Genomic DNA, 16,981 nt, shown 5'->3' with positions numbered 1-16,981 from the left:
TTCATAATCTTTTACGATTTGTTTAAACAGTTCTTTATTGTTAGAGCTGCGGTTAGGCTTCAATTACCTCCCAAGCGTTGGATATTTAGGTTGTTTCAAAATGTCTGATTTTCTGGACAGCACAGAGTTGAGATAATTTGATGAAAAATGAGCTATACAGAGCAAAAAGGCAATCAAACCATCATTTCAATTAACTTGTTAGGGGCGTCATCACTTTTGCCAAGTTGGTTTTGTCAAATAGTATGTAACTAAATGAATAAATGTACAAAATCCCTCAGTAGTTATTCTAGGAGTCAGATCGGTGTTACACACGATTGATGTGATTTGAATGCATTCTGCTCGGAAAGACTCGATTCCCTTCTGTGCAGTGGGGGAGGGATGAAGGCTTCTGGGTAGGGGACATTGCCAGAGTTGCAGGGTGGAAAGGCTACTCTTGTTAACAGTTGTGAAGAACAAACTGTAGTCGGGAGAGTCTGGAGGCAGGAGCTAAGTTGAGGTTTTTGCAATAGTTCCAGTGAGTGGTGATGAATCCTGAACCAAGACACCTTAATACGGGAGACAGGAGGGGGCAGGTGTCCTCTTGAGCCCTGACAGTACAGAATCATTCATTCTTTCCCTTTTCTAGGCTCTTCAAGCCTATAATAGCCACTCAACTCTTCCAAGCCATCAAAAATCATTACTTAACAACTTGAACTATAGTGAAATTCACCTAGCACTAAAGAGAGGGGTTGGGGAGCTCAGTTAATGAGCCTGAGAGAGAAAGGAAAGAATTGATGAGCTTCTCGGGCAGTGAGCTGGGTCTTTGCTTACAGTGAGTGCCACAAGGAAGTGTGTAGGCTTGGTTGGATTTCAGCTAGGAAAATAAGGAAGGAAAATGAATGACCTGGAGCCCCGCCACCTTTGCTCTTTTGGTGCATCAGCTTGGCAGTGATCTCTCCAGGGCAGCGACCACCTTTGTACTTCTCTGTGTCCCACTGCACTTAGCATGTTTCAGGCATTTGAACAGTAAACTGGAAGAAAACGTTGCAATGGGTTCCGACTCTGCTTAAAGAACGGGAGGGGCGTGCTAACCCGACAACTTGTGAGCTCTGCCTATGAGACCAGGCCAGGGCTTCTCGCTCATGCTGGGCTCTGTAAACCGACCTGGAAGATAAAGAGGTCTGACTCACAGGCTCTGGGAAGCAGAAAGAGGTGCGGCCCCGCACACAATTCTGGTGGCTTCATTTAAATGATCGTTAAGACTTGTTGTGTATGTTTTTTGGCTGCTTAAAAGTTTTGAAAATCCCATAACTTTCTTTACTCCATTTCCATTACTTCATCCATTTCAGTATATGTATTCACAAGTCACTGACTTTGGAAAATAACCTATCGTATACCAGGCTTGGACTTGTGAGAGTACCAGAGAAATAGGAAATATGAGTACATGCACCATTGTCAAGGAGCTTACAGTATTGCAAACAAGGCGAGACTTGCTTACATTGAATATCTAGGGAACAAAGTTATGATGTATTATCTCCAATGTAGTTATGAGACAGTCTAGCTTTGTAAAGTGACCGGCCACATGTAGCTGGTTGGGTTGGCTACCCTATATCGATATCCTCATACATTCAAATATCAACTATTCCTGAATGTATCTTTACTTGAGGACAGTTCACAATGGAATGCTCACTGCTAAACTTCCCTCTTCAGCAAAATGACAGAGTAGACACTGAAAAACCCTCCTGGTGCAAAACACACAGAAATGATGGAAACAGCGCAAACATCTTTTTAAATCCATAGCTGATAAAAGATAGTCACCTGTTTAAAGCAAAAATAATTACAACGTGTGTGGGTGTATAACATATGTAGAAGCAAAATGTATGAGGATAATAGCACAAAAGCTAGGAAGAGAGAAAAGAAAGTAGTGTTTAAGGTTCTTTTGTTATGTATGTGAAGTAGTACAGTATCACTTGAAGGTAAACTGTGATAAGGTAAAGATATGAACTATAAACAGTAAAGTAACCACTAAAATAATACAATAATGAGTTATAGTTAATAAGCCAGCAAAGGAGATAAAATGGAATCATAAAATTACTCAAATAATCTATGACATGATCATCTCCATAGAAAATCCTATGGAATCTCCAAAAATGCTAATAGAATAAGTGAGTTTAGCAAGGTTGCAGAATACACAGTCAATATACAAAAAATATATATAGATCATACACTAGCAACAAATAATAGGAAATCAAAATAAAAATATCATTTGTCTGAGCATCAAAAAGGGGGAGAGATATATATGACAAAAGATGTTTAAAGCTGGTACACTGAAAACTGTAAAACATTTCTGAGATAAATTACAGAAGACTTAACTAGATCAAGAGAGATACTGTGTTTATGGGTTTCGAGAAGACTCAATATTATTAAGATGCCAGTTCTTCCCCAAATTGATCTATAGATTTAATGCAATTCCAATCAAAATTTCAGCAGTTTTTTTTTAAGACATTGATGTACTCATTTTGAAATTCAGTAAATGACCTAGAAGAGCAGACTCAGCATTGGAAATGGTTAACGATGTAGGGAGAATTACACTCCCTGACTTCAAGACAGTAGAAAGTGACCGTAGTCAAGACAGAATGGAATTGGTGTCAAGATACACAGATCGACAAGTAGATAGTGGAGGAGAACAGCAAGTCCAGGCAGAAACCCACACACACTTGGTCCTGGCTCAGGATCCCATACAGGTACCCCTGGAAGTCTACCACTGACGGAAGAGGGGCAGGAAACTTCCCGCACAAAACCTGCTAAAGTCACAGGGAAGAGGTTGGCTGCTGAGTGGGGAAGAAGCCAGAGAACTGAAAGCTCCCACCCTGAGACCCAGGCATACTGGCCTGCCTGAGACTGAGGCTGGACTAGGACAACAGAAGACTGATCCCAGCCCCACGCCAGTGGGCAAGCAAGTGCCAAGCACCAAGCACAGCAGTCTATTGCCAAGCCTGGAGATGCCCGCTCTGTGGTTTGGGTACATAGAGAAGGACAAAAGATGAGGGTAGGGCAGGACCATGGAGAAAAACCCTCCAACACTCTGGAGCGCAACCTAAGATCTAGGTAACTCTAGAGGAATCTGAAGGCCCTGGTGCTCTAATGATAACAGCGACATGCAAACCCAGCCCAACAACTGTCCAGCTTGACTCAGTCCCCCACACTGTCAGTCTAGCAGAAGTGTCCCCGATGGAATGGAGAGTAGTGGCTATTACCACTACTCTCTTTCAGGCATTTGTTACCACTACAGCCATTGGGCAACAAATGCCTGAAACAGGAAACGAACAGAGGGCTCCACTCAGACAGAAAGGAAGGCTCTGGATAGGCGATGAATTGAAAGAACAGTCTGAAGCTTGAGATTTCCCCTCCAGTCCCATTAAAGGGACATGCACACCCCTCACTTAAGTGGAAGGAACCCTGGTATGGGATCCTTAAACTTCAGAAGCAACAGCAGAGTTCCAGGACTTCTGTCAAAGATGTGCTTGTGAGGATTGGGAAATACTTTGTATGGATATAGGTATTGCTTCTTTTGTGAATCACCCATTGTTATGTCCTTTGGCCATTATTCCATTAGGGTCCTCACCTTTGTATTGATTTTATAAGAGTTCTTTACACTGAGGATCTTAACTCTTTGACATTTGTCACAAATGTTTCCTTGGACTTGATTGTCTTTTAATTCTTCCATTTCATCTAACTCTTTCATTTAAGTGTTTACATGATCAATTTGTTCCCTTTATGGTTTCCAACTTTATTACTGAGCCAAGGAAAGCTTCACCCACCCCAAATAATTACTAATTGAGAAATACTCTCATATAATGTTCTTCTTGTTCAACGATAGGCTCATTAGAGGCTGGAACCGTTTCTTCTTCTGTATTATTCCACAGGCCCTGCCGTGGGGATTCCTGGACGGCAGACGGGCATTCCCAGTCTCTTGGTGGAGGGGGAGAAACTTCTCCTTGAGAAGAGTTGGAGATTACTGACTTAGAGTTAGGGGAGGGGCTGACAGATGAATAACTAATACTTAGGAAACTCCCATAGTAAGTTCTTGAAAAAAATTGTGTAATGTAGAATCAAATCATGTAGTAAAACCAAATGCAAGAGATGAGTGGAGAGATGGGTGAAAGCTGGGACCCAGAGGAGTGAGGGAAGGCAGGGTTGCAGAGGGGCTAGCTGGGAATTGAATGGTGACCATGACAGGACAGGGTGGAAGGACACAGGGGCAACAGGCATCATGCACGAGAACAGACTGAGCCTGACGGGATCACTAAACAGAAAGAGCCAAGGTGCAGGTGGCCCACACAGGGGACCAATGTAGAGACCAACGAAGGGACGGAAGAAAAGAGGGAGGAGGCTCATTCTGCAGCCTCTGTTGTCATTTCTGACCCTGTTTCAGGTCTTCCAACAGTCTGGCCCATGTAGAATTATGTTTATCAGGGTGGATTCTGTACCATTCAAGATCCTGGATCCTCAGGCAGCTAGTAGATGATCCCTGAATGTGACTATATATTGGTCCATTTCTGTTGCTTATAACAAAATACCTAAAACTGAATAATTTATAAAGAAACAATATTTATTGCTTACAGTTTTGGAGGCTGGGAAGTCCAAAGTCCAGGGAACATATCTGGTGACATGTTTTTGGTGGGTAGTGATGATGCCAGAGGAGAGGGTCTTGGGAGGCCCAATAGCCAGCCTCAACCCACTCCATCTTCTTACCAGTTTCTTGACTCCACCACAGGAAAGCGTTCAAGGGCAGAGTCACAGTAGAAAGTAAGAACAGGTTTAATGTAGTGAATAAGAGGTACAGATTTCACACAGAGAGTGCAGCCTAGTTCCAGAGACTCAGCAGGGCCCACACCAAGCTTAATATAAAAGTAAGAAATTCACAGTGGAAGTTTAGTACAGAGTGCAGGCTGGCTCAAGAGAGTGAGCAACAGCCCCACCTTCTGCTGGGATTCAGCTTTTATAGTTTCTCTATCTAATACATATTCATGATATCTAATGAATATTCAACTTGGGGGTGGTTCTCTTGTGTAACATAGTCTTGCACATGCTTAGCTGGTCTCCTTTCAGGGAACATTCATTGATCAAGTTCTATCACATGAACTGAACATATTCAAGAATATTCTGTGCTCTTTACCATTTCTAGTGGAAGATCACTCAAAGGATAAACTCTGAGTGATGCTCAGTCACCGAGTTATATAAGCTGGTATAAATACCTTTTACTGAGCATGCTCAGCCACTTTATTTGCATAATCCCACCCCTTATGGTCTCAATCTCCCCATGTTGGTGCTCAAAATAGGTGCAACAAACAACAATAACTCTCCTCTTCTGGAGGGCCTAGAGGAGGGACCTGATGGAGTTTGGATGTGTTGTCCGCTCCAAAACTCATGTGGAAATTTGATCTCCGATGTGGCAGTGTTGGAAACTGATTGAGTCATGGGGGTGGATCCCTCATGAATAGATTAATGCTCTCCCTGAGGGAGGGGGGATTAATGAGTGAGTTCTGGCTCTATTAGTCCCCACAAGAACTCATTGTTTAAAAAGACCCTGGCACCTTCTCTCTCTCTCTTGCTTCTTCTCTCTTGCTTCCTGTTGCCATGTGATCTGCTTGTACCTGCCGGCTGCCTGCCACTTTCCGCCATGAATAGAAGGAGCCTGAGGCCCATGACAAATGCAGCTGTACCAGAATTGTAAGCCAAATAAACCTTTCTTCTTTATAAATTACCCAGTCTCAGGTATTTCTGTTATAGCAACACAAAATGGACTAAAACAGGACCTGAGACCTTTGAGAGTGGCTTGAAACCCAGAGGTGTGTCCTGAAACCCGAACCCAGGGAAACTGAGCACTTCCTATATTTGTGACTCTTCACAGCAAAGCAGGGTGTCACATGGTGGATGGCAGAAGCGAGAGACCAAACTCTTCATTCACTCTCCTTTTAAAGCCACCAGAAACACTCCCGTTATTCCAAGAATGGATCGATCCATTCAAAAGAGTGCAGTCTTCACAATCCAATCACCTCTTCAAGGCCCCACATTTCAACTACCACAATAGGATTTCCCACCCTCTTAACACCATCACAGTAGGGACCACGTCTCAATGAGTTTGGTCAGACATTCAATCCACTGTGCTCACTTCTTCCACAAGGAAATGGAAACCAGCATGATGGACAAACTTGCCCCATCACCCCGCTTTCAAATGCATGCTCAGCACCCTTTCCACTAACGTTCCTACCTGTGTTATTTAATCAGAATTGTGGGAATTGTTGCCCTAAATCTTTCTGCCTTCCACTTGCTCATTACTGTTTCATTTACTGACTGGTTTGCAGATGGACTGGATAACCTGCCAGGCCCCATGTTCATTGATTCTGAGTCTTTGTGGAGCTAACCTAAGTGTGTTGTATCTGTCTGGCTGTGCCCACTCTTGGGCCTTTGTGTCCATTAATCCATGTTTGCCATGAATTGGATGAGGGAGGGCAGAAGCTGCCTCATTCATGTCTTTTTTCTGATAGTCAGCCTTGCTGAGCCCACTCTTTCCCAGTAGGAATAAGACGAGATCAGGTTGGACATTCTTCTGTGTGCAAAGGGCAGGTGTGGTAAGTTACAGGTCACTGGATGGGGTCCCTTGTCAGTTCCTCCCTCCCTCCAGCTCCTTCCCCTCAGGGGCCTGGGGTTCACGTTCATCCCTCTGCCTGGATTGCTCTCTTCCTGCCCCCGCCTTCTTCCTCTGGCTAACTCTTGCTCATCCTTGTGCTTTCTCAGAGGCATGTACCCAAAGAGTTGTAACTAAATAATATCTGTCATGCCCAGCAGAGCCAAGCTGTGTGCATCTGTTTTGTCCACTATCCCCTGTGCCCTGTATCTCAGAAACAAAAATCACACACAAAAATGTGGAATTACAACCAGAATTTAGAGTGACATCAGCCTTCAGGAAAAGGGTGCTTCATACTGAATAAAGTGTTTTTGCGACCACAAAGAATGGACTGGTCTTGTGAGTCACTACGTGAGTGGTGTTTGGGCTGAGGGAGGGATTCTGAGACTTCCTCACCCTTCCGAGGTTTAAGGATGACCCACAGCAGGGGCCATCAGTCCTCTGGAGGAAGAGAGCTGGACTCTGTGATCTCATGAGATCCTTCCAGGCCCAACACAGTGATGTCAAAGAGCAGGCTTGGGGTGAGGAAGAAAAAGGGCAGATAAGGAAGAAAACAGTTAGATACACTCCTATCAATTCAACCCAGTCACTATCTAGCTATTTGCCCTGGGGACCTCAAGTCTCTCCTATTCTCTGAAGCCACAGATAATGTAATAGCACTTGGAAAGGTCCAAAGGTCCAGGGTCAATTCAGGTTCCCTCAGAAGGAAGAAACATTTTATCAAATAGCAGACTCTAATATTTTTATGGGGCTACCCGTTCTGGTCTGCTGTCAAGTGTTTCTAGAGTTGGGCTGAATTGATTTTTTATGGTCATTCCTCCTCATCGCACCTCACCCCCCATTCCTAAGTATTTTCCCAGCTATGATAACATACAGCAAAGCACCACACATGCAGATTTAAGACTTTGGTAGCATGGGGCTACACCTATGATGTGGCCACGCTACACACACACGCATGCACACACACAGAGACGCACATGCGCACACGTGCACACACACGGGAAGGTAGATTTTTGAGATAGAGGTGGGGGAATTAGATCCAGTAAAAAGTATTAGAATAGAAATTCAGAAGAGCACATCAAGGGAAACTGTGAAAGGAATCCTCACTGACAGAGTCAATGCCATGGCCTGAAAAGAGTATGAATGAGCTGTGATCTGTTACTTTGAGAGAATTTTTTAATGAGTGCTAAAAAGCCACTTGCTATGAATAGCATAGAGCAGTTGCTTTCAAAATACGGCTCCTGGACCAGCAGCACCACCATCATCTGGAACCATTTAGAAAGTCAGGTTCCCAGGTCCTGCTCCAGACTCACGACTCAGGAGCTCTGGGGAGGGCCCAGCACTGTTTCAACAGGTCTCTGGCAGTCCCACCAGGAGACCCAAACCATGACCGAAATACAGATGTGGAAGGAGAGGAAGCAGCTGCACTGGGCCCTGGAAAGGACTCCACAAGATGTGAGCAGAGAACAAGAAAAGAGGATCAGTTAGCACTATAAAAACCACAATTGGGGAAATAATGAAGGAAAACTTCCCTGACCAATAGCCAGTCGTGGCCTGCATCATTGAGGGCTGTTTCCTCCAAGGGCCCCGCGCACTTCTTGCCCAGTGGTTTTTCCTTGGTTACTCACTTTGCTTATTAACTTTTTAATTCTGTTATAACTTTGAAACTATAGTAAAATTGCAAGAATAGCACCAAGACCTTCTGAATACCCTCTACCCAGATTCACCAACCGTTGCATGTTGGCCCATTCGCTTTATCATTCCTGCTCTCTATCCATACGTACGAATTACACATATTATACACATGCTCTTGCTCCTAAACCGTTAAAAGTAAGCTGGAAACATTACGCCCTAATACTTCAGTACATTTTGTTTGTTTTGGTGGTTGGCCTGTACAGGGGTCTGAACCTTTGATCCTGTGTGATAACACCATGCTCTAACCAACTGAGCCAAACAGTGGCCTTCAGCATATGTTTTCTAAGAACAATGTTCTCTTACACAACTTCCTCGAAACAACACTCATGTAATTATACTACCATTATCAAAATCAGGAAATCTAACTTTGATGAAATATTATCTAATACTTGGTTCAGATTAAATTGTGTCAATTGCCCCAATACTATCCTTTCCAGCAATTTTCTCCCTAATTCTAGATATAATCCAGGATCATGTCAAGCCAGAACACTTCCTCTGCCTTTATCTTTACTGATCTTGAGTACAGGCCAATGTTCCACAGTTTGGTAGAATGTTCCTCCACTGAGGTTCATCTGGTGTTTCCTCAGGGTTAGTTCAGGTTCTGGATTTGGGGCAGGAATACCACAGATGTGAGGCTGTGTCCTTCTTGGTGAATGGTATCAGGAGGTGCATGACATCGGCTTGTCCCGGTATTGGTGGTGGTGACTTTGATCACCTGGTTAAGGAGGTATTCGCCAGCTGTTACCATTTCTCCCATCCTAACTGGCCACTGATTTGTAGGAAGATACTTTGAGGCTGTGTGTGTCCGTCGGGACTCTGAGCCTAAGAATTGAAGAGTGGCAGAAGCCCCTGTTGCAGGCATGGAGCTGACTGTGGGGTCTGTGAGAGCTGGTCGTTCTGTACCTGGTGCTGGAGCCAGAAGTCCAGGGCGGGCAGTCTGCGTGGGAAGATGGACATGACGTGGGGGAAGCCAGGACAACCTAGAACCTATGGGGCTGGGTTGGACCCCATGTTGGTCCTTAACCTTGACCTTCGAGACTCCAGTGTCCTGATGGGGAAGCCGAAGCTCCTTCCCACGGAGCTAAGTAGGCACCTGGCCCAAGAGTGAGAAGCTGCAGCAAAGAACCTGGTGCTGGAGGAGCTGTCTGGCCTGCTGTGCACCGTGCCACCACGTGGCCCACAGAGGAGTGGCAGCATGGAGCACCCACGTGCTCCTTCCTCCTTTCTTCTTCCCTGTTACTTGGGCTAACTGGGAATAGAATTTAGGGAATGTGTATCTGGCTCAGCTAAACATGCAATACAAGTTCACCACACTAAGCAAATAGCCTCCTCATGGCACTTTAACCCACTGGTTCTAGCATCCATAGTTTCTTTTCTTATTCAATTATTCTTTCTGTGTTTATTAGTTAGCATCCTGATGTAAGGGGGCTTTGTCTTCTCCCTCGTTTATTTATTTGTATCAGTACAGACATAGGGAGTCTTATTTCATTTTATTCTCTTAGTTATAATCTGTCAGTCTTTATGTGTTTTGATGCTCAAACTCTCCCTGATTTGGCCAGCAATAGTCTGTTCAACCTGGCCACTGTGTCCTTTTGACATGTCCTCATTCTGTGAGGGTTTCCTTCCTCTCTAAGATGACAAGATGTCCCAGGCTCATCTCACGCTTTCCCTGTCCCATCCCTGGTTTCTCTGCCTTTTCTCCCAGAAGCTCTGTGTCCTTTCAGTGAAGACCAAGATCTGGGCACAAGGTGATAGCTGCTGATATGTCATTGCTTCTAGGCACTGACCGAGGGCAGAACGGCACACACATGTACACACACGTGCACACATGTACACACTCACACATGCACACACAACAGTCAGTGGGTGGATTATGAACAAAAATCAAACGATGCATTTTTCCTCTTGAGACCAGGAAAACCAAAGCAGAGGCTGAAGCCAACGACCCCACCAAGCTGTCGTAGCTCAGGTGGGTTTAGGCGGGAGGCCTGCTGAATCCTCAGCCACAGAGCCTGAAGGGGAGCAGGGGAGGACATCCTCAAGCTGGAGGGGAGAGCCCATAGCTGCCCCTCAGTCTGACGGGCCTGTCGGAAGGCTGTCGGGGACTTTCCAGTAGATTGTTCAAACCACATCCCGAATTCAGGTGTGGCTCCTGCTGGTTCTGACAAGCCGCAGCTCCACGTGATGGGGGAACGGCATGAGGCATGGTGATACTAGGATACAGGTGGATAAGTGCCCCTGTGATTCTGGCCTTCATCCTTTGACATCCAGACCTGAGCCAGCAGCTGGGGAGTGTGGACTGTTGCTTTGCGTTGCTTCGCCCCCCCACGGATTTGTCACCCCACTTCCCCTGGGTGATGGAGACGCAAAGGATTACTCAAAGCCCATCTCTACTGAGCAGTGATGAGAGGCCCCAAAGTGGACCCTCAAGAGAGAGGGATCCCTTCCTTGGGAAATTAACACCAAATTGGGGTTCTCTTCCTGCATTTATTTTCCAGAACAGGAAATTACAGGAAGAGACAAAGGTGGGGCTATAGTTTAACAGTATAGGCTGGTAACTTTCAGTGAAACAAGCCAGATGACATTCGAGTAAGGCAATTAAGGGGTCCTAGCAACAACAGTTTGATCTTAGCAAACATTCCTTCTTAACAGCACTTTCTCAGTATCTTTACACAACAATCAGTAACTAGTCTGTCTTTGAGCCAGCAATCCACTGTGCTACAATTCTTATCTTGCAACAGGGACTTATACCCTGAGGGAAATTTCCTGTCCTTGCAAAGTCAATATTTGAAACTGCAAGGCTTTGGAAAACCAGGCCCTGTGAAGTACATATGCTTTTTAGTATATTCCACAGTGGACACCTGGGAGTTGCTCTGGAAGAAAAGATTGGCCACACCTTGGCAGCAGGTCAGGGCTCTAGTCCAGAAAGCCAGAGTTTCTGGGCACAAAGAGACCATCCACAGGGGGCAGGTGAGAAGGTGTGAGAGAGACAGCTGCTACTGGGGCTCCCAGCTAGTCAAAGCTGGCTGCAGACACTGCACAACCAGGAGAAGGTTCTTGTGGCTGGAAAGCAGGCACAGGTACTATTTGGCTAAATCAAAGACTGGTGTATCTGAGAGAAGCAGAAGGAAATCAGCACTGCCAGAAGACCCAACCAAAAGATCGGGGACATTTTCCAGAACACATGGAGGAGTCCTGCTCCTGGACTCTGGAATCCTCACCCCAGAGCTGGGAATGATAATGAGATTTCCCACAATCCGCCCTCCCAGCTTCACACACCATCTACCTGGATAGGTGTCAAGCTCACCTCATCGGCTTGGGAGTTGTGTGTTCACAGGATGCTCAGACTCTCAGGTAGGACTGACTGCCCGGTCAAAGAAAACATTAGGGTCAAAATCTTTCTCACATCTTTCAACTTTTAATTAGAAGGAGGGGGGAATTTCAAACACGGATTCGTAGGTTAAAGAAAACTTCACTCCTTCTAGCTCTGGCTCTATCTTCTTTTGGTATCATTCTTCCTGATAAAACTTGTCTTAGTTCCCATTCAGTATGTGTTCTCTTACAGCCATAGTTGGCTGGGAGTGACTCATGGGTTTTCTCCCAAGAGGATGTCCAAATCCGACCCGATGGCCTGACAAAGCTTCTTGGCTTCCTTTTTTACTCCAAGCTGCCTTAACTCACTCTGAGAAAGGCAGAAATTCTGATGCTAGGACCTGCGTTTCTCACATTCGTGTGGCAGGAGGCGCATCACAGTGGCAGTGCTGAGCACCCGTTCTCGGAACCACGCGACCCTCTCTTGCCCTAGCTTCAACCAAGGTTTCTGGCTTCCTGTGGGAGGGTGCTTTAAAATCCACCCTCCCCCACCTCTTTTATTATGAAGTATTTCAGGTATTTGAAACAGTATGTAATGTATTCACGGCTGGTCCTCGTCGGTGTGGCCCTCCCTGTTGTCTGTGGTCAGTGGTCACCCTGTCTGGTCCGGGGCAATACCAGCATCTATTCTGACTGGTCAGTCTGAGTGGTGCTGGTTGTTAAATATTTTGACTTTCACTCCAGCATAGATGTAATATGTAAAAGAAATAATAAATACTCATGTGCATACCAGCTTAAGAAATAGAACATTGCAAACACTTGCAAAGCATTTTGTTTGTTTGTTTTGCGGCTGGCCAGTCTGGGGATCTGAACTCTTGACCTTGGTTGTTATCAACACTGCGTTCTAACAAAGTGAGCTAACTGGCCAGCTCCAAAAGCATGTTTAATAGATAAAACATTTGCACCATTAAAAATTAAAGCAGGAAAACGCGTACAGTGAAGGGTCTCTCCCACCCACTTCTCTCTGCTGTCTTGCCGCAGTGCTATGTTTTTTGTGTATTCTCTCAGAAATTTTGTGTAGAGACAACCAATTATGTATATGTGTTGTTTCTCCTTTTTTCACTGATGGTAGCATATGATACACAGTGTTCTTTTCCTTTTCTTTTCAACCCAACAGTAACTGTATCTTGGAGATCTTTCCACTTCGGTGCACAAAGAGCTTAGTCTGTTGTAAGAAGCCTTGTGGCTGTGCTATAATTTACTTAGTCTCCTACTGATAACATGAAAGGTTATTTATAGACACTGGCCATTACAATCAATAACTTTGCACATATTTCACAATATATGCCAGAATATCTGAAAATATATTCTTAGAAGCAAAGTTGCTGTGTTAAAGGATCTGTTGTAATAATGTTTCACAGGTATGTAGACATATCTATATGATAAATTCCTAGAAGTGGAATTGTGGGGCCAGAAGTCACGTGCGTCTGTAATTTGCAGAGATTGCAAATATGGCCTCGTGGGGGTTGCTCGAGCACTGTCAAAGTGCCTGTTTGACCAACACGTTATGTCACTCAACTTTTGGTTCTTTTCCAATTTGGTGGCTGAAAAGTGGTATCTCGTTATTTTATTTTGCATTTCTTTCACCATGGATGAGGTTGAGCATCTTTTTATATATTTTAAGAGCCATTTGTATTTCCTTTTCTGTGAACTACCTATTTATATCTTTTTCTTATTTTCCCATGGGATTGGCAGTCTTTTTATTGAATTTTAAGAGCTTTTAACACATGAGTGGAATTAGCTCTGTAGATAGGAGATGCCATTTTTTTGTTTGTTTGGTCATTTGCCTTTAACTTACACTGGATTTATTCACACAGAAAGGTTTTTATTTTTATACGGGCTTTATTACCTTCGTCAACCTTAATTACCCTGCATATTGCACACACTCTGTGCTGACTCACCAGGCAATTGGCCTTATTAACTAGTGCAATGGTTTGTTTCAAGGCTACATAGAGCAGAGGCTGGCACACTTTTTCTGTGAAAGACCAGGTAGCAAGTATTTTAGACTTTGTGGGCAACAACTCTGTTGTAACCACTCAACTCTGCTGTTGCCGTGGGAAAGCTGCCATTGACAATATACAAATGAGTGTGGCTGGGTTCCAATAAAACTTTATTTACAGAAATCGACAGCAGGCTGGATTGGGCTCATGGCATAGAGGCAGTTCGGGGGCCTTCCTACTCCAGTCTGTGAGTCTTACTGTTACCACAATTGGTGTACCCTCAGTTTACTCTGCGTTCATAGCAAGATCACTCCACTCAGTTCTCTTGTCTGAGTCCACCTCTCTCACCTGCTGACACACCAGCAGCTCAGCAGATACTTACAGAGACTTTCCCAATATGGAATCAAAAAGCCAGGCCTCCAGGCAGCTGCAGGCAGCCCATAGATTTTGTTTTCCAGCTGACTTGCTGATCTCAGTGCTACCTTTTGCCAGCATCTTGGCCCAAGAGCCACACAGTATACATACACACTTGCATAATGGAGAGACAGTCCCTTCCGGGACAGGTCCTGCACAGGAAGTCAACACCACCCTCCTGGCTCCCTCCACACCCAAGGCAAGGCTTGGCCCCAGAAAACAGCTGTACTCATCTCTTCTATACACAGAAGACCTAGTGAGGTATTGAGTTCATAGGAAAAATAGTATTAAAAAATCACAGTTACTTCAAGTGCCTAAAGAAAAATCTTGCTTTTTAACATTAACTACAATCTTCCCGGCATGGGACAGGACCTCATCTTAAACGAGGACAGGCCAGCAGCACTGGTTTGGAGGAAACATGGCACGGGAAGGCACTGGCTGCCCCCTCACTTTCTAAGGATCCTTTGGGGATTTCTATGTAGAACCGCAGTCTACAAAATTGTTATCATGGCCTTGAATAGATTCTTTCCTGGGATCCAGAGCATTTTACATTAGGTACTTGATAAGTAGTACTGATCCCATTCATTTTTGCCTAGTGAGAAAAAAGTCAACTTTTCCTTTTTGCAAGTTTTATTATTGTTGTGCTTACATAATGTAGAAAAAAGCCCAAAGTACTCCTACAGCTCATTAGACATACGATGTTATATTATACTATTATATATACATAATGTTATATCATTAAACAATATAATGTTATACTATACTATACAATATTATAATATTATATTACTATGACATTATATTGCACAGTACATAAAAGCACATACACTATAAAAGCACATAGTATATGTGCTTTTATCTAGGAAAGGAATTTTTCCAAGGATGCAGAAACATCAACAGTTGTTAACAAGTAATAACGACAAAAGTCATTAACAAAGATGGTATCCCCACAATGTAAATGGCCAACATTTCAGTCCCTCCTTTTCTTCTTAGGCACGGAGCTAGCACATCATTGCCAGATTTTTAGGTGAAGTTGTGGAATTATCTGAGTCCAATTCCACCTGTCACAAAGGTAGAGCCATCTGGGGCCATGCACCTTGCTAGGGAGGATGGAAGGAGCTAGGGAGAGAGTGGGGAGGCACGGTGAGTGGCCGGGGAAAGAGAGCCAGCCAGGCCGGCAGGGCCAGGCCCAGCAGAGCCTTGAAGACTTCCTAAGATTTTAGTTTTCATTCTAAGATTGGCAGGCAGCCAGGGAAGAGGGGAGCTACCAAATGTGCATGTCTAAAGATTATGCTGGCTGCCTTGTGCAGATGGGGATCGAAGCCTTGCAGGGAGCACGTGCAGGGAGCAAACGTGGAGGCAATTGCTGTTGCTCAGCTGGGTCTAGAGTGAAGAGATACTGAAAGCTGGAGATGGATGGGATGTGGAGGGCAAGAGAGGGGTCTTATTTGTGACCCCCCCCCCCCCCGGCTCTAGCTCTCCTGGATGTCTGGCATTTAAGGCAAGGCTCCTGGAGAGTTTCTAGACCGTGGGTGTCCTTCCTGAACATCTTCCTTATGCTCAGACTGTGGGGTTTATCCTAAGAGGCCCATAGTAAAGCCAGCCTCCGGCTGTGAAGTTACTGACTGCTGCCCATGTGTTAACCGGCTGAAGTCCTTTCATCTCTGCATTTTGCAGGTGTCACATGCCCCACCCCCACGTCTGTTGAACACGCTGACATCCATGTCAGGAGCTACACTTTGCACTCCAGGGAGCGGTACGTCTGTAGCTCTGGTTTCAAGCGTAAAGCTGGCACGTCCAGCCTGATCGAGTGTGTGCATAACAAGACCACGAATGCTGCCCACTGGACAGCTCCCAATCTCAAGTGCATCAGTAAGTAGCCTGTCCCTGCACCGCCCTCCACTCCTTGCCAACGAGCTAGATGAGCCCATCTTGGGAGCCAAGAGACCTGTGTTGAGTCTGAGGCTAAATACACCAGTGGGACACTGAACACCACCTGCTGGAGTTGGCAACACACAAGAACTAGACAAACACAATTCCGGGTTCAGATCCTGGCTCTGCCACCTGCCATCTGCGAGGCCTTGAGCAAGGTCCTTGATGTCTGGGAACTCTGGTTGGTCATTTAGAAAATGGACCTAAGGTCACCACTGTGGGTAGTAGGAGGATTAAGTGAAGCCTGGTAATAATGAAGTCCTGCTAACATCAGTGCTTTGTTTGGAGATTATGGTAGCTAGAGAACTTGGCTATGGAAAGGGTGCATGTTCAGGAGCATGCCTGCTTCCCAGATGGCTTTTTGGATTTCTCCGGAGGAGGCAGGCTGCAGGGAAAAAACAGCTGTTCTTGTTTATTGGTGCCCAACGCAGAGACCAGGGTAGACCCACAGAGCAGTTGCCCTTTGCTTATTCACCCATGTACAGTGTCCAGTCAATGCTCAAGAGAGGGATGAGTGAGGGTCACAAGGATCGACTTTGTTTTTTAATTATTCACAACTGGGTAACACCCTAGAAGACACCAAACCCTGTTGGGGGGGTGGAGTAGGGAAGCCACCAAGTGCTATTTCCAGGAATATGAAGCCCTCTTTTGTTCCTCTTTACCTCCCTCTAGAGAAATAAAGACTAACCATGGTCTTCCAAGAGAATCCCTATTTAACAAACATTTACTGTGTACTCAGCTCACGTCTGGCAGCAAGCTGGGTACTTTTTCTCGTGACATCTGTGAAAGTTCCCGGCTCTGTCCTGTGCAAACTTACTCTGCTGGAGGCTTCTTGGAGAGAGACTTTCCCTCTGGATTTGCAGGGTTAGGTAGCTCTTCTCCCTGCTCCTGCCCAGCATGAGAGTCACGCAGACCTCAGAGGGAAGGTGAGGAGGAAGCTTTTCCACTTGCTTCGAGG

General features: G+C 45.1%; 1 protein-coding gene across 4 annotated transcripts in view; it reads left to right on the top strand.

Moving 5' to 3' along the window:
• The window catches only part of IL15RA (interleukin 15 receptor subunit alpha), a 36,503-nt gene that overhangs the window by 4,140 nt on the left and 15,382 nt on the right, over positions 1-16,981 (top strand). For all 4 annotated transcript variants that reach the window (XM_063099508.1, XM_063099506.1, XM_063099507.1 and 1 more), the window contains exon 2: positions 15,769-15,963. In XM_063099508.1, the coding sequence (XP_062955578.1) occupies positions 15,769-15,963 (195 nt within the window). The remainder of the gene's footprint in view (positions 1-15,768; positions 15,964-16,981) is intronic.

Source organism: Cynocephalus volans, chromosome 6 (genome assembly GCF_027409185.1).
Source record: "Cynocephalus volans isolate mCynVol1 chromosome 6, mCynVol1.pri, whole genome shotgun sequence".
Classification (NCBI taxonomy): Eukaryota; Metazoa; Chordata; class Mammalia; order Dermoptera; family Cynocephalidae; genus Cynocephalus; species Cynocephalus volans.
This window is presented reverse-complemented; position numbering and strand designations above follow the sequence as displayed.